Below are 25,870 nucleotides of genomic sequence, written 5' to 3'. Positions count from 1 at the left end.
TTCTCTGAAAGAAGTTGCTTTCATATAAATATATTTGAATACAATTTTAAAATATATTCAGAATATCCTAAGGGTGTAGTTATGGATACACAAAGCCTTAACATCCACATTTACTGTGTTTTCATCTTACCATAGAACATCTGAAAGAATGTTCTCTAGTTTCTTTGTTTTTATATGGCCCAAAGAAATATCTTTCTCATTTTATGTAAAAAAATGTAACACAAAATACCTATTTCAATTGTGCTCTAGATTCATTTATTTACTGTTTCTTAAATAGCACAGCAGATTCCATTGCACTTTATAATTGGAGACAGTGATAAAACAAACTGGCTAACAACAGATGGACTTGGAGGTAAGAGGGCCCTGCTGAAATTTTACAATTTATAGGCACATAGGAGGGAAACACAAGGACAGGCACAAGTAATAGCATAGCAGTCTCACCAAGTTGGGAAGCTATATAATACATAAGTGCCTCAGAGGATTATGCATGTGGTACTTTAATATGATAGGCTTGTCTGAAGAGGTGAGTTTTCAGGGAACACTTGAAAGTTTGGGGGCTAGTAGAGAGTCTTATTGTGCATTGAAGGGCATTCTATAGGGTGGGAGCAGCCCAATGAAAGTCCTGTAACAGTAAATGGGAGCTAGTGATTCATGCAGAATAGAGACACCGATCTTGCGAGTGGAGTGGTCGAGATGGGAGATTATTTGTGATAATTAAAGAAATATATGATGGTGCAGTATGGTTAATAGCTTTGTATGCAAGTAGAAGTATTCTATATTGAATATGATAAAATACAGGCAACCAATGGAGGGAATGGCAGAGTGGATCAGCAGTCGATGAGCATCTTGCTAGGAAGATCAGCCTAGCAGCAGCATTTAAAATGGATTGCAGTGGCAAGCGTCTGTTCTTGAGAAGACCAGTTAGAAGACTATTGCAATAATCAATGCGGGATATAATGAATGCATTGATAAGAGAGCTTGTATAGTCTTGTGTGAGAGAGGGTCATATTTTGGATATGTTTTTGAGATGCATGTAACATGATTTGGAGATAGATTGAATGTGGGGAACAAAGGACAGTTCAGAGTCGAGGATGACCCCTAGGCAACTAACTGGTGTTGTAGGGTAGATCAACAGGTATGGAGATATCAGTATGGTAACTGTTCTTGGCGGGTGGGAATATAAGTAATTCCATTTTGGAAATATTGAGTTTGAGGTGGCGAGAACACATCCAGGATAAGATGGCAGAGAGGCAATCAGAGACTCCGCCCAAGACCACTGTTGACAACTCTGGGGCTGATAGATTTGAGTATCGACCGCATACAAGTGATACTGAAATCCAAAAGAGCTGATTAGTTTGCCAAAAGATGAGTTATAGATTGGGAAAAGCAGAGGACCTAAAACTGAGCCCTGCGGAACTCCAACTGACAGAGGTAGTGAAGAGGAGGTACAATCAGAAAAGCGAACACTGAAAGAATGATCAGATAGGTAAGATGAGAACTAGGAAACCTTTCAATTTGTACCTTTAAGGCCGCCTGCAGGTTTATTACTCGAGCAGTGAATAACACTTTACTAAATATTAAGGCACTAATGGTTAGTATTACTGCCTTACAGTGCTGAGGTCATGGGTTTGGTCCCCACCATGACTATAACTGTGCAGAGTTTGTATATTCTCCCTGTGCTTGCGGGGGTTTCCTCCCAGATTCCAAAAAATACTGGTAAGTTAATTGGCTCCCAACAAAACTAACCTTTATTTAATGAATGTGTGTGCGTGTTCATGTGGTAGTGAATATAGATAGTAAGCTCCACTAGGGCAGGGTCTGATGTGAATATCCAATCATTATCTGTACAGCACTAGGTAATATGTGTGCCCTATATAAATAACTGATAATAAATAAATATTATCCTCAAGGTATAATGACTCAAACAGACATTGCCACTCCCAAAGGATAAGTTAACAAATTCTGCTTTAAATGTGATTCTAGATCTAGGAAATTATTGGGCTCCTTGTTTAAACACAAAATGTTAGAGGCTCCTTCCATTTCTGAATTATATTTACAGGCATCTCTAGATAAAAACCATAAATCATATCCAAATATACATTTTTTTAAATGCACACTTACTTGGCAACCTTGTGAGTTAATGCTTTTACCCACCAGACAGAGCCAATCAAATATTTTATATATTTGGGAAAAGTAAGGTTCTACAATTCATCTAATTCTGCTAAATATTAATATTATTGTAAGAGTATTTTAAAGTGAGATAAGATCATCCAAATGAGGGGGGATATCACTGGTTACCAATATGTCTTTCAGCTTATCAAAAAGGTCACTCTAGAAGGTCAAAAAATGCACATCCTAATTCCAATTTAACTATGAGAGCAAGGTTTGGAGCTGAATAACTTATGTATGCAGCAATATGATGTTGAAGAAGATGTTGTACTTCATAGTTCATCAAAGATTCTTTGGAAGCTGGAGATAAACTCATGATAGTTGGACAATAGATGATCCAATTGGTCCCAGATTTGGGAGATCCACTCAAAAGGTTGTCTGGTCAGAAAGATCTTGTTTGGTTAGCCAAGAGATTAAGTATGCCACAGGAGTCCTAGCTGTAGGAACGTTAGCAGCTTGCAACTCAAAATTAGATCACACATGTGTTAAAGAATCTGTTCAGTAATGATACTTGAAGATGGGATACCGGCACTAACATAGCATGGAGGAGTAAAACAGCAGTTTCATATATAGGAGGAGTTACACCTCTTTCAGAGAGAATAATTGAAAATGATATACACTCCTAGACATTTCTTGGATAAAGTTCACTGGCTGCCTTTTAAAATCCTCCTGACTCTCTATTTGACTTATTAAAATTGGCATAGAGTCTGCTCCTGAACCATGAACACTTGCCAAGTGTATATGGCCAGTACAAACTGTTAGCTTGTGTTCTCGGGCTGGCATCAGGGCCAGGAATAGTAGAATAAGCAATATAGGAAGCTGGGTAGCTTGAGGAAATTCCTGTGCATGATCAGGATCTGGGTTATTTTGGGTATTCTTAGAGATATGTGAGTCAGAGAGGAATTGAAGTCCAGGCAACTGAGAGGATGAAAACTTATAGGATGATGATGAAGCTTAACCATGAGGAAGTAGGACTGGATTTCATGTGAATTTAAGATCTGGACTGGTGGTGCTTGCTGCTAGACTTTAGACCAGCAAAACTGCAGCTGGATACTGGGCTGAGAACAGTCAATCTGGATGCTGTGCTGGAAACTGGGGTAATGTGGCTGACTTTTAAATGGTGCCAATGGTTCTGAATGCTGTGCTAGGAACAGTTTCTAGAAATATGAACACACCCAGACTGAGGGGTTCAAATCAAAGTCCCAGTTCAGAATCACTTTGGTTTCAAAGTGGAACTGAGCCTTGGCTTAGGTCTGTAGTCAGTTCAAAACTTGGAACAAAAAGCCAATCTCTGTAAATAGCCTGTTTTTAATGTTTTTATTTAACCTTTTAGTAGTGTTTATTGATTTTAAAGGAATCAAAAACTAAACACTGAATCTGAAGCAAAACACTTGAGAGTGGTTTTTCCAAAACCAAATTATGATGATGAAATAGAACACAGGGTCCGTGCACATCTCTACTGCCAATGTAATTTTAACTTACACTAATTATTAATGGTAAAGTACCTGGCTTGACTAGGTTAATCAGTTTACTCTAATTATCTGTGAATTATTAATTTTACAAATGTAATTTTATTCTCAGTAACATCTATACTTCAGGGATAGTCCAAATATTTTCTGAATTTACTCATGGATAAAACAGATTAGTATGATATATTTGTTTGATATAGTAAAACAAACTTTGCTTCTTTTTTGTTATGTTTTTTTTTAAATATATGCTATTCATCGCCTTGACAGATGTTCCCTGTAGGATACAATTACCTTCTTTCTTCAGCAAAGTATAGCCCAAATCCTTGGCAGCTACTCGCTTGTCATTTTTCTATCCTATTACTCTTTCATAATCTTTAAAGGTCTTGATCTAGTGTGTCTATAATCTAGCTTAGCCCTGGGAACATGTTGAAGGCTACGTTTACATTGGTGGTACCATGATGAATACTATTTGTTTAACTTTCCTCTTAAAATTTGACAAAATTGTACTTTGTTAGTCAAACTGGTGTAAAAATAAAACAAATATGCACCTGCTGTAGCTCTTGCTGTAGGCACGTGTAAGACATTCTGCAAAAACGAATATGAAAACTCAACTTTATTGAACAACTTTATTTAAGGTAGCTCTATTCTAAAAATACATTGTGCTAATTTATAATATTTGAAGGGTGTGGTATAATGTGACAAGGAAATCAGATATTTTTATGTTAAGAATAACACATTTACATTTTTTTATTGCTTTACATATTGTAATGAGCTTTTCAGTTTTTTTTTCTAAATATTGAAGGTTAGCGTGTGAACACTGTGTTTGGAACGGCTGCCAGTGTTCCCATATAAGAACACCGGCCAGTCCATACTGTTAAATCACACGGCCGACACGCTATCTGTCAGATACTTGATAAGCGCTATTTTTGAATTAATGCAATTAGCGCACCAGTACTATATTTAATCTGCCACCGGGTTTCCCTCAATACCAGCACTGGTTAACTGAATTATATATTGACGCTGCCCTATATACTATATACCCTAATTAATATTTTGCTTGAAAGTGCGTCGAGCTTCCCCTATGATTGGGGCGATTATTTTCTCTCAATTAAGATCTATACATTCATTGCCTGTCACATATCTATATGTACAATAGAAAATATTTTTGCTAGACAGTGTACGGAATCTACGTGGAAATTGGGAATTAGGAGTGTGGGACCCCACGTCGCAAGGATAACTTTTATCCTTTTTTAACGAAATTTTGTATGTCCTTCATGTTATGTGTCATTTTATTTCGCTATACTTTTAACCAAATTAAATAAAGGTTTCATTTTAATACATTTTCTATAGGTGCACCACACAGTGACATTTCTTTCCTGTCCTGAATAATGTATGCAATTACCCATGTCCCGTGGTAGCACACCCTCACCTGTCAGATAAATTTATATCGCAAAGCACTTATTGAGGGTTCATCTCTTTTGATTTATCATATTTCTCCTGTGCGATTACCATCCCTTTCTCCTAAATATACAATTTGTGAGGTGCCATTGCACCATTCGGTGATCAGCACGGCACATTCAGTGTATTACTCTCTATCCACTGTACTAAACATATCCCGAGTGTGGAAAACTTGTGAGCTCTTATAAAAAACCTGTTAAAGAGTAAAACATGTCTCTCTTTCCGACGGCTGTGCCAGCATCTGCAACTGCAGCAACTGCCTTTAGCCTAACACAGGAATTAAGTGATAGACAGAACAATCTCCAGAAATGTCTAGAGAATATGCTTGTCAGTGATCTGACACAAATAGACACCAGTAAAGAAGACTGGATTAGCGACATGCACACACTGAAAACTGTCCTGGCCAAACAGACCAGGACCTTTTGGAACAAAGCAACTTTCGAAAACTATCTTAAACAGCAAATCACTCCTAGGGGCCTACGACCTAGGGTATTCCCCTCTTTTGAACTGGCTAATGACACCCTTAAGCATGAGTGGGAAAAGACCCTCACGACATGTTCCTTCAGCCTCATTAATATTCTGATAAAACATGATGAGATAGTCTTGAACAAATGCACACAGGAAATAAATGTATTAAGTGACAAGCTAAAGAACTTTGAGAAACTGGACAAGTTCCAGAAAGCATACATTAAGATCAAAACAGAATTAGAAGGTGTGGAAAAAGAGGTTGTGAGTCGTAAAAAGAGCAAACTCCAAAGAGACCTCAATGACTTTCAGACGAATAAAGTCTATACAGTCAAAACAATAGGAGGAAACCCCCGAGTAGTACCACGGGATATACCACCTCAGATATCGACTCATCTGACAGTGAACAAACTGACCAGACACATCAGACCACTGACAGACGCAATACCCATTTTTTAGGGGTCAGTCCCAGGGATCTCAGAGAGACCCTGGGAAGAGATTTAGGAGGACTAGGAGGGGAAAGAAGACCCAAAAGGGGACCGAGAGATTGGAGGGAAGACCGGAGAGAGACAAGACGTTACAGGAGGTAGCCTCTGTTGACTCTCTGAGGATCATCAATCTCACAGACCACATACTCAATGAAACCCAAATAGCTGTTCTCAGCAAAGGCCTCGGTTTTTCCCCTACTAAGTCATTCGACCGCTTTGAATACCAGAAGGATTTAAACCTATACGTAAGAAAACTGTTGTTGAAGAAATTCTTCAAGAAACACGCAGATAATCCTAGTACCTCCCAACAAGCATCTACCATCAACTCTGACCCACACCAACTACTAATTGACGAAATGTTTGACAACCAGGACATAGGGATCCTTGAGATTCTAGAGAGCCTGACAGATGATAACGAGATTAACATCGCTGAAAATGTCTCATCAGTAGGCACAGACACCAACACACCAGCACTAAAGAGAAAATCTATTTTCCTACCTGATTTCTCCATCTGCCCCCAAGCAAAGGTGTTCCTCGAAATGGTCACTAGGGATCTAGATGATCTGGAACTCAATAAACATCTTTTTAATTTTGAGGATAATATGAATACACTCGAACGGGGAGCCCTGAAGGAAATCAGTGAATGGGGTGACACCATAATAAAACCTTCTGATAAAGGAGGCAATGTGGTGCTCTGGTCCCTAAACAAATACCAAAAGGAATTAGATCGACAGTTAAGGGACAAGACACAAAGGCGTAACTACCATTGGTGCAAGGAGTGCAACTGCTATGGGGCCCAGAGCTGAAGGGGGCCCATCTTTACAGTCTAAGGTATATGTGCTATATTCATTTATTACCAACAGTTGCTAAATAGGGGGCCCATACAAACTTTTGCTATGGGGCCTATGAATGTCTAGTTACGCCTCTGACAAGACATGTTATAAGAAACTCACATTTAACCCCACGGATGATTTCCTGAACATCTATCAGCGGATGCTGGAAGGAGCAAAAGGCAATGGAGTCATTTCAAAAGCACAGTATGACTTCCTCGCTGTTAAACATGTCAAGATACCCACTTTATATCTGCTCCCCAAAGTGCATAAAGATGAGGCTGATCCACCAGGAAGACCCATTGTGTCTGGCATGGGCGGACTGACTGAAAAAGCCAGTCAGTTCGTGGATTATCATTTGAGGAGGTTCGTTAACACATTACCCTCATACGTTCGGGACACCATGGATGTCCTGAACAAGATTCAGGACATCACCCTGAGTCCCAACGCTTGGCTTGTCACCTGTGATGTGGAGAGCCTGTATACCAGTATAATCCATCAATACGGTATACAGGCCTCCAAATACTTCCTGAGCGTGGAAAAGGAAACACCACTCCATGACTTTATTATAAAACTGCTACAGTTCGTTCTATCTAAGAATTACTTTGTATGTAATGATCAGTTCTACCTCCAGGTACAGGGGACTGCGATGGGGAGCACTTGTGCCCCCACGTATGCCAACCTGTACCTGGGGTGGTGGGAGCGGGAGATAGTTTTTACAGAATGCAATGAAATCTACACCCGGCATGTACTCATATGGTTGAGATACATATACGATCTCCTCCTTATATGGGAAGGAGATCTGAGTCTATTTGAGGAATTTCTGACAGTACTGAATAACAACCACCTAAACCTCAGACTTACCCATCATGCCAGCCAAAGGGAGGTGGAATATTTGGACTTACGAATCTATGTTGAGACCAATGGTACCATCAGTACTGACATCTTCTGTAAGAAGACATCTACCAATTCGCTGTTACACAACCAGAGTGCACACTTCCCACCTGTTATCAAGGGTCTACCCAAAGGGGAATACCTCAGAACCAGACGAAACTGCTCCAACGACGAGACATACAAAAAAAGAGCAGACGAACTAGATATTAGACTACACAGCAGGGGGTACAGCAAAAAATCTACCCAAAAAGCCAGAAAAGATGTACACAAAATCAAAAGAGAACAACTCCTGGTCCCTAAAAACAAAACACCTGAGAAAAAGGAGAAGATACATTTTGTCGGCACGTTCTGTAAAGAGTGGCAGAAAGTGCAACAAATATTGAACAAACATGTTAACATTCTGAAGACTGATGAAGATTTGAATGAGATCCTTAGCAATAAGGTTGACATCAGCTGGAGGCACAGTAAAAATCTGAAAGACATTTTGGTACACAGCCATTTGGAAAAAGGGACCGCGGTGAAAATCAGGAAGAAGGGTACCTTTAAGTGCGGCACCTGTAAGGTGTGCATGTATATAGTGCCACGTGACACATATACTGACAAATTTGGCAAGACCTGGCGAATTAAGGATTATATCACCTGCGACACCGCAGGGGTCATATACAATATAGAGTGTCCCTGCGGAAAGCAGTATATCGGGAAAACCCGCAGGCCTTTTAAAAAAAAGGTTATCTGAACACCTGCTAAATATTAAAAACGCCTCAAGAGACAAAGCCAACTTTAAACCTCTGACCCCAGTGGCGAGGCATTTCCTCAAATATCACCACGGCGTCCCAAATGGCCTAAGGGCCTTTGGGATGACCAAAGTCACCATGAATATAAGGAGGGGCGATTGGGATAAAGAACTTTTAAAACAGGAAACCCGCCTAATATTCCTGATGGGTTCTATGTGCCCATCAGGATTGAATGAAGAAAACAATTATACTGTTTTCCTCTAACTTTATCTCACCCATCTTGATCTACCATCATCATTGTGCTTGATATGACAACTGTATAAACCTTCCTGAGATATACGTTACCGCAACTGGGATCTGATAGCCTCAGTACACTCAACCTTGATATTTCATAACGATATAGCATTTACCAACAAGACCATCGATTTTCATTTCTTGAATCTACGGGAGCGCATAGTGGTCAACATATCACAAAAGAAAAGAACAACCCTATATTATTATTCTAATTCCACCTATATATATATTCTTTTCATCATATATTTAATATTTTATATATTATATATATAATTTTTTTCATTCCATCACATATTGACAACGTATGAAGCGCTGTCATTTGAGAGAATCATTGTTTACATATTCTCTCATCATCCAATAATATTTCTCTTTAATTTTCAACATTTGTCACTTCAATCTACATAAAAACCACTACACGGAAGGACCACATTCACTATATAATACAATTCAGGGAAGACACCTTCTGGGTACTAACTGTCGCCCCCCATCCCCGCGTATGGTGTACATGTGTCTAAATATATCACATGTCACCCCCACCACATACGCGGTGGGTGACGATAGTATGGACCCTCAGTTGGATGTATAATCCTGGATATCAAATTCACAGTATTATCCACTTATTTTTGTTTTGACACCTATTTATCGACATCATCATCTCCTAAGACATAATTAATATACACATTTATTACTATATTTCTTTACAATATTTGTATATTTTCTCATTATTTTAATTATCTATTTTTTTCTCCTTTTCATACACCTCTTTATGCTGATTTGCCATGCACGCGTGTTTTTGCATTTTAATAATTAATATTCTGTCACCACTTGTCTTCTGTCTCAAACCCACTAGGGACATCTATGATCGATACACACTCCACGATTTTCAATTATTCTCCCTTTTCCACCAATCTCTCCATTAGAAGAGTACACTGCTTCTTCTTGATCACTCGATCTGTTATACATGTCTCCCACTATCTGCAATCCCCGCCGTCATATTCATCCACATTTTTCAATGATGACATAGATTATATGGTCATCACTGGGGTTCCGAAATATGGGACATCAGCAATTCTATAAGAACGGCCACCCCATGTCCCCTGCTAACGTTTGAACTACCAGATCCTTGGAGACCATCCATCATGTACGAGGCACCCATCACCAGGCGACACTCATTCCGTTTGACAGCTTGGTAACTTGGGAACTGTCCGCGCATTATTTATAATCAAACATGATTGTAACCTCCTTGATCCATACAGTCTGTACATATCCCCAGGAACCAATATGCTGCCGCATTTGGTGGACATCGCATCCTAACCAGTAAACGGGATAAACTTAGGATGCCAAATTTGTTGAGTAATCGGGTTAAGTTTAAAAACGCATATATACACTACCTTACCTGAGGAAGCTAACAAATACAATGGTCATTATGTGTCTTCCTCTTTCTGACACTCGGACTGCTGTAACCATGGAGACCATGAGATCAGTAAACAATACACGGGGCACTTATTCCGGTGTAACACGTATTTTGATTGACAGTCTAACTGGCCAACCAATATACTGCTCCCGGATTTGTCCGTGCATTACTCACAATGGCCCTTATTCTGATCTGTGCGGATATTCCCGCATTCTTACGGAGCGGTCCGCACGCCACGGTGTTTTGCCGCATGCGGCCATCGTCCGTAGAAACGCCCACGTGTCCTCCGCATTCGGACGGACTCACTCTTTAAGAACAGGGCGTGTTTACGGACGACATACAAACCATGCGTGTGCGGGAGAAACACTCCGATTCGGCACGGTATTACAGAGTATTACAGAGTATGCTCGGGAATACCGCATCCGAACGGGAGCCAAGCGGTGCTACCGCACGTAAGCGGAGGATTTACGCCAAACAACCCACTATGAAGTATCTTCTGCAAGACATCACATGACCCACTTATTCAATTACCTATCCTCATAAAAAACTGCTTATTTGGAATTGGAATCAATTAGATTCCAATATATCCTTACAAGCATGCCTAACACATGCATAGCACACATTAACCCTTACAGCAATGTAAGTGCAATGCTTTGTATTACACCCTGTGTAAAAGATTATAAACAATCTACACATATACTATTTAAAGTGCAAATAAAACCAACAACTGTGAACTTGCATAAACAATTTTATTAATGCCACAATTAACATAATTTAAAAAATATAAAAATCAAAATTAAAGAAGCTGGTCCTTGAGGTCCTGCAGGTCGGCTTGCGCCAGCCGCAGATGGTGCTCAAGTCGCCGGAGGGCCCCATGCACACCCTCATCTGCCGGTGTGGTGTCATCTGTGGGCATGTCAAAGGGGCAACAATTAGTCATGTTATTCTTGCATACATTTCACATACTGCGACATAAATTGCACAAATGCTAGGTGACATGTGTGTATATATATATATATATATATCTATGTAGAGCATGGGTCCTCAAACTGCGGCCCTCCAGATGTTGGGAAACTACAAATCCCAGCATGCCTTGCCACAGTTTTGCTATAAGGAAGTGTTAAAACTGTGGCAAGGCATGGCGGGATTTGTAGTTTCACAACATCTGGAGGGCCGCACTTTGAGGACCCATGATGTAGAGAGATAGAGACACACATAGATAAATAGATATGACACATATATACATACATGCTAAGTTATTTACTACATACTGTATTTTGTGGCCTATACACTTTACTCTGCAGAAGACATAACAGTCATATTGTTTCTTCTCAGTCACAACCCACCCATGACTAACCAATGACAAGCAGGTCATGGGCTCCGTCAATAAGAACTTGTCACAATCTGCTCAGTCTATAAGTTCAGTGATGGTTCGTGGCATGGGAGTTATGCAAATGTAAGGAATGCACAGTACACATCCTCAAAATCATAATTCTGTCTAAACCAACCTACAATTCTGTGACGGGCAAAAAAAAAACTGAAGTACAGGGGGTGTTTAGGTAGAGGAGGCTCCTGGGACACTGGCAACTTCTGACTCCATTCCAAGGTAGGCCGGGCCATACTCCATTTATAGCATACATCCTAGAGTTTATAAATAACATTCACCAACAATATAGATTCCACTATTTGATGGGTCATAATCCACGCTTGCAGCAGGTGAATTTAAGCCACAAATGATCCACTCATCCCTTTACTCCAGGATCCTGTTTAACTACAACGGTTATGTGGCAGTCAAAATGGACCTCCAACCCATCCCACAAACCTGTGTAATTCAGAGGTGTCCTGGATGAAAGGGATGCCTTGGACACCCCATCTAACCCGTACCTGTATCTGTAGCTACCCACTTTGGGGTCTATATGATTAGTATGGGCCCAAAATTAGTAATCAACAGTGCTAAAAAACAAATACCAGTACAACTACTTCATGAATTATGCATTATGTCAACATACCGATCTGCGCCGACTCCGGTGCCTGGCACGCCTCCTCCCCCTCTGAATTGGAGGTGTCCGGGGCAACTGTGGCATCCTCAGCCCCCTCCTCCGCCATCTCCTCGGGCACAACATCCTCCTCCTGCAACTCCTCCTCCACCTCCTCCTCCACCTCCTCCTCCACCTCCTCCTCCACCTCCTCCTCCACCTCCTCCTCCAACTCCTCCTCCAACTCCTCCTCCACCACCACCACCACCACCTCCTCCTCCTCCTCCTCCTCCTCCGCCACCAACACCTCCTCCTCCGCCACAAACTCCTCCTCCACCTCCTCCTCCACCATTTGCTCCTGGCCAACTTCCTCCTCCTCCACCCTTGCCGGCACCTCCTCCTCGGGGTGTTGGCCCTCGTCCTGGGCCAGGCCTGCCTCCGCCTGTTCACGGGCCTGTCGGGCTCGGGCTCGTGCTGTGTGGTAGAAAAAAACATCATGGTCAATGTTGGCTCATTGGGGCACATTTATTAATCCAAAACAAGACATACATGGAAGGGTGATAATGATGGCAAACGATGCAGGAAAGTAGCTCCTTACTGTTAATGGACTCCAAAGTGTGTCATTCAAATTATTATGTGATGGTTAGTAATTTGTTCCCACATTACAACCCAGGCATTTATCAATGTGTAACACATATTAGATCGGGCACATTGTATGCATCAGAATCCTCAATGCTATGGCATTACATATAAAAGCCTCATGACTGCATGTTAACCAGGAAGAAGCACACATAACAGTCTATGGACTTTTAAACCCATGGACACCCACTTATCATGAGACACATTTTATTGCTTATATATGCTATGTTGTAAGTGCGAAATTTCATAGCTAAAATACTCACATTCCGCAATTTCGCCCCTTAGTTGTGTGAGCAGCTGGGGCTGGCGCCTGCGGAGGTCGGACCACCGCCTCTCCAGCTGCCCGAGGGACCTACGCACCCGAGTGCGGGCGTAAATCCGGCGCCCTGCCGCAGCGTAGGCCCTCCGCTTATGGCGGTTGGTTATGAAGGGCCCCGCACGGCCCAGCCTTGTCTCCATGACGGAGACAAGAACTCGCAGCTCCTCATGCGTGAAGGGTTCTGCCCTCCGTGTCTCCGCCATGTTGACAATGGCATCTATCAACCAATCAGGTGGTGGCATTGGTTGATCACAGTTATTTGTGTTAATAACTTTATTGTTCATTTTTACATTAACAGCGTCTCTGCGCCAACACAAATGGTGACAAATTCGCATGCCTTCAAAACCGTAGTGTTGATGTATGGCAATGAACAAATCTGATATATATAAAACACAGTGTGTATGCACTTAGCAAATCCAATGAGCCCGCGCTCCGCCAAGCAACGCGTGCTATAGCTTAGCAACGCATAGCTGTAGTTAGCATTACTTACTCTATGCATATATGTGTATGCGTACATTTATGTGTAAAAGACACATACACACACTTGCAGGTATCCGGAAACCAGCATTATACAGCAGCCCTGCCTGCCTGCCTGCCTGCCTGCCTGCCTGGCTGCCTGGCTGCATGCTCCTTGAAATGTTGAAACATGTGCATAAATTCCAACATCATATATATATATATATATATATGCAAACAAATCATACATCAACACAGGAAATAATCCCCTACACATTATAGAATAAATCAATGTACTCACCAGTCATCAGGGATAGTATCAACTACAATAATGAAGATATAACAAACACATTAGATGCCTTGTCCAAGGTATAATAATTCCCACCTATATTGAACTTCCCCCAAAACCAAACACATATGCTAAATATCTCCTATTTCTTTGGCATTAGGAGGGCAGGCTGGCTAATGGTCGGTTTGTAACACTGACAACTAACACACTGGACTTATTTGAAGGGGTGATTGTGACTAAAATGGGTGTGTTATGTCAACTCAATAACATGTACCTGAAATATCTTTGCGCCACAGAGTCCCGCAGCTGGTATCCCCTCCGGCATTCAGGGGCGCGGGATGGGCGCATGGGCGGATCTTGCGGCTCAGATGGTACCTCCCACTCCTCAAAGGGTATCTCACGCCGCACAGCAATGTTATGCAAAAATACACACAGGCCCACGATCCTCGACACCATTTCAGGCGCATATTGCAAGTCACCACCAGTGCGGTGGAGCACTCTAAATCGACCTTTTAAAAGGCCAATTGAGCGCTCCACCACTTGCCTGGTGGCAACATGCGCCACATTGAATGCCTCCTGTGGGCCCGGTGCTGGGTAGCTGTACGGCGTAAGTAGCCAGGGCGTACATGGGTAACCGGAGTCACCCAGAACCCACGCATCACGGCCTTCCAGCTCTTGTAGTCTTTGCCATATCCCGGTTTGTCGGATGACATGCGAGTCATGGGCACTTCCGGGAAACTTCGAGTTGAAGGCGAGAATTTCCATGGATGGGCCACATACCACCATCACGTTCAGTGAGTGGAACAATTTGCGGTTCCTATATATCTTCTCACTTCGAGATGGAGGCACAAATGGTACATGGGTGCCATCCACAGCCCCTATCACATTAGGGAAGCCAGCAATTTGTTGGAAGGCGTGCTGGCTTCTGCGCAGGGTCTCGGGGGAAAATGTCATGGCCATGAAGTGCCCCTTGCGCCTGAACATGGCCGACGTCACATGCCTCAGGATTCGGCAGAAGGCCGGCTGAGATATTCCAGCAAGTACTGCCACTACTTGTTGGAACGATCCTGAGGCGCAGAAATGCAACACCGCCAGCAGCTGTGTGTGAGGCGGAATTGCTGTCGTGATCCCGTGTAGAGGTTCCAAATCGCTCTGAATTAGGTTGAGCAGATCCAGAATTACATTTGGGGGTAACCGGTACCTAGTAAGTACCTCATCATCGGGCATAGCAAACAGAGTCACCCGTGTGCGATAGATTCTAGCACGTCCTGGCCTCCTTGGGCGACGAGTGGGGAGAGCCGCAAGTGCCCTTAGCCTCCTCTCCATGTAGCGCAGAATAGCTTCTGCAACCTATAAAGAAATGAACATAAATACTGATGCACCTATGCACATAATGGCCATATCCCACTACAAACTGATTTGTAGCCTTCTATACGTACAATTGATGGCCGCCCCGTGTAATCACGCAGATCCATTTGACTCTATAATGATGACACAATAATATGAACTCAATACACACCGTCCAAAACACACAGATAAAGGTGTCAGCATTTTTTGCCAACTTCATGTACTATGAGACATTTCATCTATTGCTGGGACATGTTGTCCTGCAATAGATGAACCCACACAGGTTTAAGACCTGTGAGTGAAATAGTGAACATGTGACATGTTGCAATAATGATACACACACTTTTTTGCTGGCCCAACAATCTGTAGGCAGTGAGGCAATGGTGCATACCTTCATACACTTACATAGTGAATGGATATCATATCTACAAGGAGCATGGAAGAGCTTACCTTAGACCCTGACAAGTCGTGATCTGGAGACAACTGATTCTACCAGCAACTCACTATTTATAGGGCTCTCACATGTGTTGTCTATAACAGTAGAGATGAGTATTGCCTGACTTGTGGCGTGGATTCTCTAAGGGAATGGGCTACTTTTAGCTTGCAATCAAACGCCATCATACGCCAGTAGTCATGAATCAAATGTCATGTAATGCTAGCAAATAGCATGTGTATTGTGCAATAGTCCCAGGTGTATCCGAAGATTCTATGCAATGTTATAATTGGTGACCAGTATTTCATTTAGAACTTTCGCCAGGTTTTCCACAATGGAATTTCCGCCACCGTATGCGGCGCGAAAGAACAGCGACGTACGCTCACGCACGGAACGCAGCTGCCGCTGATGTCCGCCAAACAGGATACTCAAACAGTATAAAAAGGTGTATTACAGGGTGACAATGTTGTTGCTAACATGTCTGGCTCCCAACCAGAGTTAGACCCAGAGCTCCAGCAACTTTTTGCCCAGCTGGACTCCAGCACCACCTATGTGCCACTGCACATGCAGGCAGTGGGTAATGAGGAGGCTGCTGGCCCTTCTACAGCAGGCCAAGCTGCACATGACCATTCGACAGCAGAGCAACCAACACCTGGCCCTTCTGCAGCAGCCCAACCTGCAGCTGGCTCATCTGCACCATCAGCAGATTTGTTTGGAACACAACAGGGGACTTCACAAGGTAGTACCATGGCCAGCACTTCAAGTGCAGCGACTGGTGCCAGGGGGCGTGGCCAGGGACGTAGCAAGGGGCGAGCCAGTGCAACAGCCGAACCACCAAAAAAAAACAAGGCATATGAAGCACAGGAGCTGGCCATCCTGGTTCCCCGAGCACGTGATTGGATAGAGTGCCCATCCGAGAAGCTGACACACACACGCCGATGGAAGATTTGGGAACAGATAACGGCAGAGATTAATGCAGTTGCGCCACAAGTTCGTGAGACGGACCATGTGAAGAAGAGGCAAGTTGTTTTGTCATACATGTGCCCAGTAATAGCCAAGTAATGATTTAATTGATGCTTATATGCATTTTGCAAATGGCACATGAGGTTGTTACGATACACATACATTATTGCCATGTTATTTCCTTGAGAGTCAGAGTAGGGTGATTGTGAATGTGTATTGTAACGGTTGATATCATAGTTGCATGTAATATTATATATGGGACATTAATCACATGTTGTAAGATGTAGCACATAGCAATGGCTGCAACAGCTAACATTGGGAGTGACATGTATTAATATGTCAACTTACATTGCAGGTGGCAGGACTTCAAAACCAACCTGAAGAGGAAGATGACCAAGCGGTGGGACCACAGCCAGACATCTGGGGCCGGCCCCATGCCATCAGGGCTAGAGCTCACCCCCCTGGAGGAGATGGCGGAGAGCTGTATCTCAGTTGAGGAGATCAGGGGGGTGAGCACGATGGATAGCGAGGCCCCAGCTGAAGTGTTTGCGTCTTTTCTGGAAGGTAAATATTGGTCATGCCATAAACTTGTGCAAGTAATTATCGTAGAATGTCTCCTAATTGTGTTTATCTTTTCCCACAGACACCCCACCGCTTGGTGAGGACTCTGCTCAGGAGGTGGAGGAGTCCGTGCCACCTGGCCCCAGAGGTAGGCCTGTGCAGCAGCAGGCATCGGGCCAAGCCGATTTGGCCGCCTTGGCCCAGGTGCTTGTGGACATCAACCAGCAGGGAGATTTGGCATCAGAACGGATGCGTAGGACCGAGGAGATCCTGGCGAGCTTGGTCAGCACCCAGCAGTCCATCGCTGGGAGCATGCAGGCCATGGCTGAGTCACATCAGGCCATGGCTGCAAGTGCTCAGGTGCTGGCCGAGCAAGCCACCCGCCAAAATGATCTCCTCCTCCACCATAATGAGCTTATGGTGGAGCTGGTTACCAGCAACAGGGTCCTAATGTCATCCGTTTCTGGTGCATTACCAGCGGAAACACTCCCTGCTGGCAGGAGGGGTAGACCAGCCAACCCCTCCACATCATCTGCTCCACCTGCCCCAGCATCTGGGCGTCCCCGAAGAGCTGCTGCACAGGCCAAGGAGCCTACCAAGGCCAAACGTGGTCGGAAATGAACTTGTGGCCGCATTAATCTCTACCGTTATGTGTTCCCAAATCTTCCATTGTGCTGTGTGTGTCAGCTTCTTGTGTCCAATCACGTGCTGAGGGGAACCAGATGAGCCCTTGCTTCATATGTCCTTTGTGGTTCCCCTGTTGCCCTCTTGTGCCTGGCATTACTGTCAGCTGTACTTGAAGTGATGGCCATGGTACTATCTGGTGAAGTCCCCGGTTGTGTTCCAAATGAGTCTGCTGATGGTGCATATGAGCCAGCTGCAGGTTGGCCTGCTGCAGAAGGGCCAGGTGTAGGGTGCCCTGCTGGAGAATGGTCAGGTGCAGCTTGCCCTGCTGTAGAAGGGCCAGCAGCCTCCTCATTTCCCACTGGCTACATGTGCAGTGGCACATAGGAGGTGCTGGAGTCCATCTGTGTGCTATTATATTTGTGTTTTATTATTATTTATTTTGCTGCATTCCTGGCATGTTGTTTATAGTTTTGATGTTTAATTTTATGGTCATTGCATGACAGTGGCATTGAGTGTGACATGAATATAAATAAATGTGTTTACTTTACCCAAAATGTGTGGTTTCATGAGTACATGTCGAATACACATGTGTATTGCTAGTATTAATATTCTGTCATGTCAATTGTTAGCAGTTTTTAAGTGTGGGACAAGTACAGCATATGTGGGGGATTACTAAGGTTTCCTTGAAGCAGCAATGGTTTCAATTAAAGCACTGACAAGCGTCCTATTAGTGAGTAATGAGTAAAGGAGTAGATTGTATTGGGTTCAGGTGTTAATGGTTGTAGTCATTAGGCGTACGTTCGCCTACCGCATGAACGAGTGGTGTCCGCAAAGCAATAGTACACTTGTGGACACCGCACATTTCAGCCCTTTTTGCTCGCGTGCATTCGGAGTGGTTTCCGAATGTACGCCCCCCAACATAAGTGTACTCCCCCGTGTCCGCCCATGTTTCCGCCCCGTTTTGCCCACTTTGAAACTACGCCCATGTGTCATTCCGCATGACGCCCATAATACGCCCCTATTTCCCGACTGATTGCGGTGACCAGTTTTGGACGGGCTTTGTCCGAACTGGTACCGAGTCAAGGCGTGGCACATGCGCGTAGCGTTCTCCACGCATGCGCAGACGCCGTAAAGACGCGATCCGTAAGAACGCGGTAAAGTCCGCATCAATCAGAATAAGGGCCAATGAATGGTGATACAAATCCTTATTCGCACTAACGCACTATAACTGTGCATCTCCCCATTAACCACTATACTGCTGTCCCAACCGAACGTATATGAACGGAACACATACCATAACGTATAACGCATTATGCAACCCTTGAGTGACATTTTTGACAGCCAATGAGCGCACTTGCGCATTACCATATTCATGAACCTACAGGTATTTAAAGAGCTCACAGGTACCACCCAGGTTGGTCCTGACGAAGCTCATTAGCGAAGCGTACGCCGACCGTACACTTCGTGGGCTATCCCCACTCCCCCACCCCCATTGAAATGTACAAAATTTTGATCTGTTTAGCTTAAAAATTGTGGCTTTGAGCGGGCGCATAAGCATACAGCCCATTGGCTGAGGGTGCACTCCTATCTACCATCACCCAGTCCTGTGTATTGGGAGACGGAGTGTCACGAAAGAGCACGCTGCACTCCAGGGACTGAGGGGTCAACGCTGCTACTGATACGCTCAGTCAGCGTAAAGTGATCACCGCTATTACCGAGACGGTGGTCAGCGTGTGAACACTACATTTAGAGCGGCTGTCAAAGTTTAAATTGTAGATTAACGCTGCGGAAACGATACCGGTCAGATATTGTACCCAGTCCTGTTAATTGAGAGACGGCGTGTCACGATAGAACACGCCGCACTCCAGGGACTAAAGGGTTAAACGCTGCTACCAACACATTTGGTTAGCGTGTGAACACTGTGTTTGGAACGGCTGCCAGTGTTCCCATATAAGAACACCGGCCAGTCCATACTGTTAAATCACACGGCCGACACGCTATCTGTCAGATACTTGATAAGCGCTATTTTTGAATTAATGCAATTAGCGCACCAGTACTATATTTAATCTGCCACCGGTGTTCCCTCAATACCAGCACTGGTTAACTGAATTATATATTGACGCTGCCCTATATACTATATACCCTAATTAATATTTTGCTTGAAAGTGCGCCGAGCTTCCCCTATGAGTGGGGCGATTATTTTCTCTCAATTAAGATCTATACGTTCATTGCCTGTCACATATCTATATGTACAATAGAAAATATTTTTGCTAGACAGTGTACGGAATCTAAGTGGAAATTGGGAATTAGGATTGTGGGACCCCACGTCGCAAGGATAACTTTTATCCTTTTTTAACGAAATTTTGTATGTCCTTCATGTTATGTGTCATTTTATTTCGCTATACTTTTAACCAAATTAAATAAAGGTTACATTTTAATAAATTTTCTATAGGTGCACCACACAGTGACATTTCTTTCCTGTCCTGAATAATGTATATAAATATTGAAGGTGTTCTCGAAATGAAAAATAAAAAATACTACTATTTGGATATAAAAAAAATACACATATTAGAAAAGAGAAGTAAAGACGATCAAGAAATCATTGGTTTCATTTTTTTAAATGAGTAAGAAAAAGAGCAAAAAAAGCTCAGAGCTTTAAATAGACAGTTATTTTTTTGTAATTATTATGTTCTATTCTCTTCAATTGCCATTTCTTTGCAAGTGTTATCATAACCCAACAATAGTCTATGTGTATTGTACTGAAATACACATAACATTCTAATAAGATCAAATATATACAACTAAACTGTCAGAAGGTGTTAAAAAAATGGGTCATTGGATGCAATGGAGGCAAACACAAATACAATTAGACGTTAGACACTTCTATGACATCCATCTGCTGCTTCAAGTGTTTTCATACTGAAGTAAATTTTTAGACAAAGCATTGTTGTGATATAAAATCAGTCAAAGCAGCAAATCAATCCATTTAGAGAATTAATTTCTATTCGAATGAATGATCATCTTTAAAAATCCAAATCATGTATTTTTGTTTGTGTATGTACTTCAATAACCACATGCTATGAATGCTTTATCTTTGCAACTTTGTACAATGATCTAAATTACTACCTGCACTGCTTAGAACAAAATATAGTCCTTTTAACATGAATTAATGTTATGCATTTTGGCACTGGAATACAAAGCACTAGTGCATCCTGATTGTCCTCACAGCTTCCAATTGCTCTTCTCACGGCTGGCTACACTCAGCTGCAGTGTCACCCTAGATCTGCTTTATTGTAGCTGTATTACATATAGTCATAGACATTTATTATGGTACATGGACTAAAAAGCTTTTCTTACTGAATAAGGTACAAAAAGACCTATTATACCTGACACATAATATAGCATCAGTTGTCAAAGCTGCAGAAAGCAACATCTATACAGCACTCATATGAGAACAAATTTCATGTGTTATTTATGTTTATGGGCAGCAATTCATAACCATGAATGTCCTATTTTTCCTCTTACTGCAACACAATTTCTTTTCAACATTGCATTAAGCTGCCATGATAGGTGTTCATAGTTGTCTTTTCGCACCTGCTATCACCCACTAATTATATTGTATTTTTTTTATTATTCAGGGGCTATTTTTGATGACTCTGCTAGGAGAGACTATGAAGTATTTCGCATGGCAGTGGACGACCTCAATTTGAATGAAGATATTTTACAGACTGAAAAAATTACATTTACTGAGAAATTCGTTGATGGCAGCAATCCATTTGTGGCTGTCCAGGAAGGTAGGGTGTGGTTGATTTTTATTTCCATTTAATTTAAAGACAGTTATCATTTGGAAATGTACCAGCATTTGGAATTAAATTTTTAATTGTTTAAAGTCACAAACAGATTATTTTGTACTGCTTCATAAATACACATATTCTGTCCTTTTATTTAACATGTATGAGTAAGTCGAAAAATGGATGTTTTCACTATTGTATATTGTTTGAATTTAGAATTATTTTAAAGAAATTGAAGTAACAAACACACATCATTTGAGCTCTAAAACTGGCTTTAGAATAGTCCTCAGTTTTCTTTAAAAACATAAATACAAAATAAAAGGTGACGTGTCATCTATTTTATGTAAGCATGTTTAACAAACTATGGTTATATTGGATTGCTTTGTTTGTGGTTTCATGGTGTATTTTGGTGATCCTGTCTAAAACCAACCTTTAGCAATGAAAGCGCCAGAACTTGTATGTAATAGCCAATTGCAAAACATTTCAAAGATCAACAATATTTGATTAGGTTCTGTAATAAACAATCTTACTTCATCTACTGAACCCAAATCAGTGCAACAACTTTTTTTCTGGCTATAAAAGGGTTACTGAGTTTGAAAGTTTGCCTACTCTCTTAACACCTTTGTGACATGTTAACAAAAAGGGTAAAACATAACTCATAGCACTGGAGATCGAAATTATTCCATAGTGCTTAAGTAGATCTCAGAGGAAAACAAATTGTCAACGAAATTGAAGTATGTTCATTTTCACTATACTGGAGATTAGCATTTTCTAATGCAGGGTATAGGGATGACTCCCAAAAAAATTTGTTGTATATCAGGAGTGCTGTTTGAATAAGAAGCATTATCCTAAATTGATTAAACACTTTAAAGAAACACACTCTGAGGTTGACTATTTATATAACTTCTATCTTCATTTAGTGAACATATTGTTTCCATATATAATACTAGAAAAAGCAAGACATGATGTTGGTAACAAGTCTGTGTCAAAAATAAAAATCACACATCCAACGCAAGATCTTTTCTTCTCTGTATTTAAAAAATGTAGGTGGCTGTGAAATCAATTATTTACTCAAACTGTTTGTAGAATCTCTAATCATTTATGGAATTAAATTCTAGAATACTCCTCATTTCACTTTAATGTTCTTGGAATAAGGGCAAGTTTAATGTTCTTGGAATAAGGGCAAGTTTAATGTTTTTGGAGTAAGGGCAAGTTTGATAATTTCTTGCTTAAGTCTACTGTATGTACATTTGTTCCTGAAAAAGCACTGTAAAATATTGAAACATTGTTGTACTTTGACCTGTGAAAAACTTCCAGGTTTCATTAATTTTCTATAAAAAAAATGCGAGCTAAAGTTCATGTAAGGATCATATCATATTTTCTTTTTATGGGTCGTTGCGTACTCATGGTGATTGTTTTCTTTTTTATTGTATTTTATTGCTCAACAATATTTAAAGTGACTTTAGGCACCTCCATGATGTAAAAAAAAAACATTAATACTAGCTCCCCCTACTCTGTCACATGTTCCTTATATTATATATGAGTAGATTTATTTTTATAATAACATACTATACTTTTCTAAATTGTGCCTTTTTCACAACCTTTTACAACCTTCTAGTTTCTGCCGACCATACCAAATATGAAACTTGTATATGTAAATTTTAAACATTTTTGTCAAAGAAGATCAATACATCTTTATGAATCATGAAATAAATTCAAAATACATATGAGTTATTCACCAATATTCCTTTAAAAATCAAGAAACCCTTCAGTAGAAAGTATAGTAAAACATTGGCTTACAATTGATCCAAATATTCGTAAAGATAATATACACATTTAGGATTGTTTATTAACAATGTTCAAAGTAAAGATGTGCAGCAATCAATATTAGCTGTAGTCATTTACTTTGAGTTTGTACTAGCAAAGCAATACCTGGATTACCACAATTGGAAGCCAAATAATTATTAATAATCACAGTCTGGAAGTTTTGGCAAAATTAATGTAAAATATTTGGTAAACTTATAATCAGTCTGGAACACAATAGTTAATAGTAGGATACATTAATCTGGCTGCAGTGGTGGACCTACATTTGTGGGGCCCAAAAGTTTGAACTTACATTTGTGGGGTCCTTTTACAACAGCAGCAATAGAGGAATCCAAGAAGGTCCAAAGAACACACACACAAGAACAGAATACACTGCTCAGCACCAGCAAAATTTCCTTATTGGAAGCCTCCTTGTTTCAGACTCCATTTCACCCTTCATTGCTCCCAGCCTCATTGTCTCTCTGAGGCACCACCATTTCTGGGAATGTCACAAAAAGAAGTTCTGCAGGCTGTCAGGAATCATTGTTAATATGAATCCAAAAATGTACAGAGCTCAAATCAAAGAGCTAGACTACATCACAAGCAGAATAGATGTGGAGGAAGCCTACATTAAGAATTCCAATGGTGGCATCCTGAAAGATTAAATCCTAACTCTCCTTGCAGCAGCTACAGTGCCCTTACCTTCCCACGCTGGCTACCCCTAACTCCCCCCCCCCATTTGTAAGTGCCTTACCCTGCCTCCCAACAGCCTTAACCTAAACTTCCCCCCTCAGCCTATCCCATACCAGTCTTTTGGCTGCAAGTTGGGATTTTGAAATTGGTATTCTTACTACCAGCATCCCATCTCCTAGAATGTTAACTGCATCCCCTCTCAGCAGCTCCTGCAGTACTAAGCAATGCGCACCCAAGCTGTAAAAATAGCTATGCTGCACCATAAGCCTGGTTGCCATGTTATTATTGGTGAGGAGATAAATCTACAATACTTAAAAACAATACACACATCTTTTTGTATTATTCTTATAATTTTTATATATTCTAAACTCTGGAGTGTACTGAAGTATGAAAAGTGAGGATCTTCCCTGACCACACATAACTGTTATATAGGAAGTCCCTTACTGTATATTTTATATATATTATTATATTTCCTTAAAAAAAATATATATATATATATTTATTCAATTTTGGTTATTTTTATTTATTCAGATGGAGCCCATTTCATCTTTGCAGGGGCTGGCGATTCTATCAACAGCCCCAGCATGAGATGCTCACATGCCCCGTGGCGCTGTCCGCCGCCTCCCTCACCACCAACAACAGTCCCCATCACCTCTCCGACCCCCTCCCCTAACCCTGCCCCTTTCCCTGAAGCAGAGATGGGCAGGGTCCCGCTGCCCAGGCGCTGAGAGACTGGGATGCGTGTGCGTGTCCCAGTCTGATGGAGTCCCTCTCTGCCTACTCTCGCCAGCGGGGACGTTCTGGCGAGAGCTGAGCTGTACATAGCATGAGGATTATATTATACTATTGCAAATTAAGTGCATATTTGCACTAAACCATGGGAATAAATTAAATATAATCTTTAGAATATTATTTATTTATTTTCTTATATAGTGCAGCAAATTCTGTTGTGCTTTACCATAGAATTATATTAATGCATTATACCATAGAGAAATGCTAACAATTATCCCACAAAATTATTATTATTAATGTTCATATCATTAAATGTTAATTAGCAAATGTATTTGTTATGTTACTTTCAATACACAAACTGGTTAGCACATTTGTATCCATGATCGGGAAAAACAGAGTAGTAATGGTTAATAGCTTGGTTATAAAATCAAAAGCAGAACGTTGTGTAAATACTGTATATTGCTAAAGTGATGAATCTGCTAATTTCTGATTGAGATAAATGAACCCTACTGGAAATGGCTACTAATTATAGTCTAGCAAATTCTGATGCCAAGAGCTGAACGAATGCTTCACTCATATCTCAGTGAACAGCAGCCTTAGATAGCAAATGCTGCCAGAGTGATCTATTATGGTCAGTTGTCTAGTAGACAGGGTGGTAGTAAAGCATTGTTATAAGCCAAAGACTATAGATAGCTGTTCATCACTTTGAACACAAAAAAACATATGTAGTTACCATAGAATTTACAAAGAATTTGTCACTTTGAGTACAGTAACTTTTGGTGTTCTGTATCTTATGTAATAAACAAAGTACAGCAGTGAATGTACAGGATGTTTTATAGTAAGCTTTATTAAGAGCAGTCTATTGTCTGTCCAACAAGATTAAACAATTTATGACACAGAATGTAGACTCATGAGTATAGATACAGTAGGTTAAGGATGTAGTTGGTTTTGATGTTTTCACTATTGTCTCCAGCATAGTATATGCTATTTTAAACAGCCACAGGATATACAATTACATGTATGTAG

General features: G+C 41.3%; 1 protein-coding gene across 2 annotated transcripts in view; it reads left to right on the top strand.

The window, feature by feature from the left end:
* Nucleotides 1-25,870, top strand: part of GRID2 (glutamate ionotropic receptor delta type subunit 2) — a 1,102,902-nt gene that overhangs the window by 144,954 nt on the left and 932,078 nt on the right. For both annotated transcript variants that reach the window (XR_014472933.1, XM_083179104.1), the window contains exon 2: nt 21,464-21,619. Coding sequence is in view for 1 of the 2 variants with exons in the window: in XM_083179104.1 (XP_083035230.1) it covers nt 21,464-21,619 (156 nt within the window). In the remaining variant the exon portion in view is untranslated. The remainder of the gene's footprint in view (nt 1-21,463; nt 21,620-25,870) is intronic.

Source organism: Crinia signifera, chromosome 1 (assembly GCF_055691185.1).
Source record: "Crinia signifera chromosome 1, ASM5569118v1, whole genome shotgun sequence".
NCBI classification, from domain to species: domain Eukaryota; kingdom Metazoa; phylum Chordata; class Amphibia; order Anura; family Myobatrachidae; genus Crinia; species Crinia signifera.
This window is presented reverse-complemented; position numbering and strand designations above follow the sequence as displayed.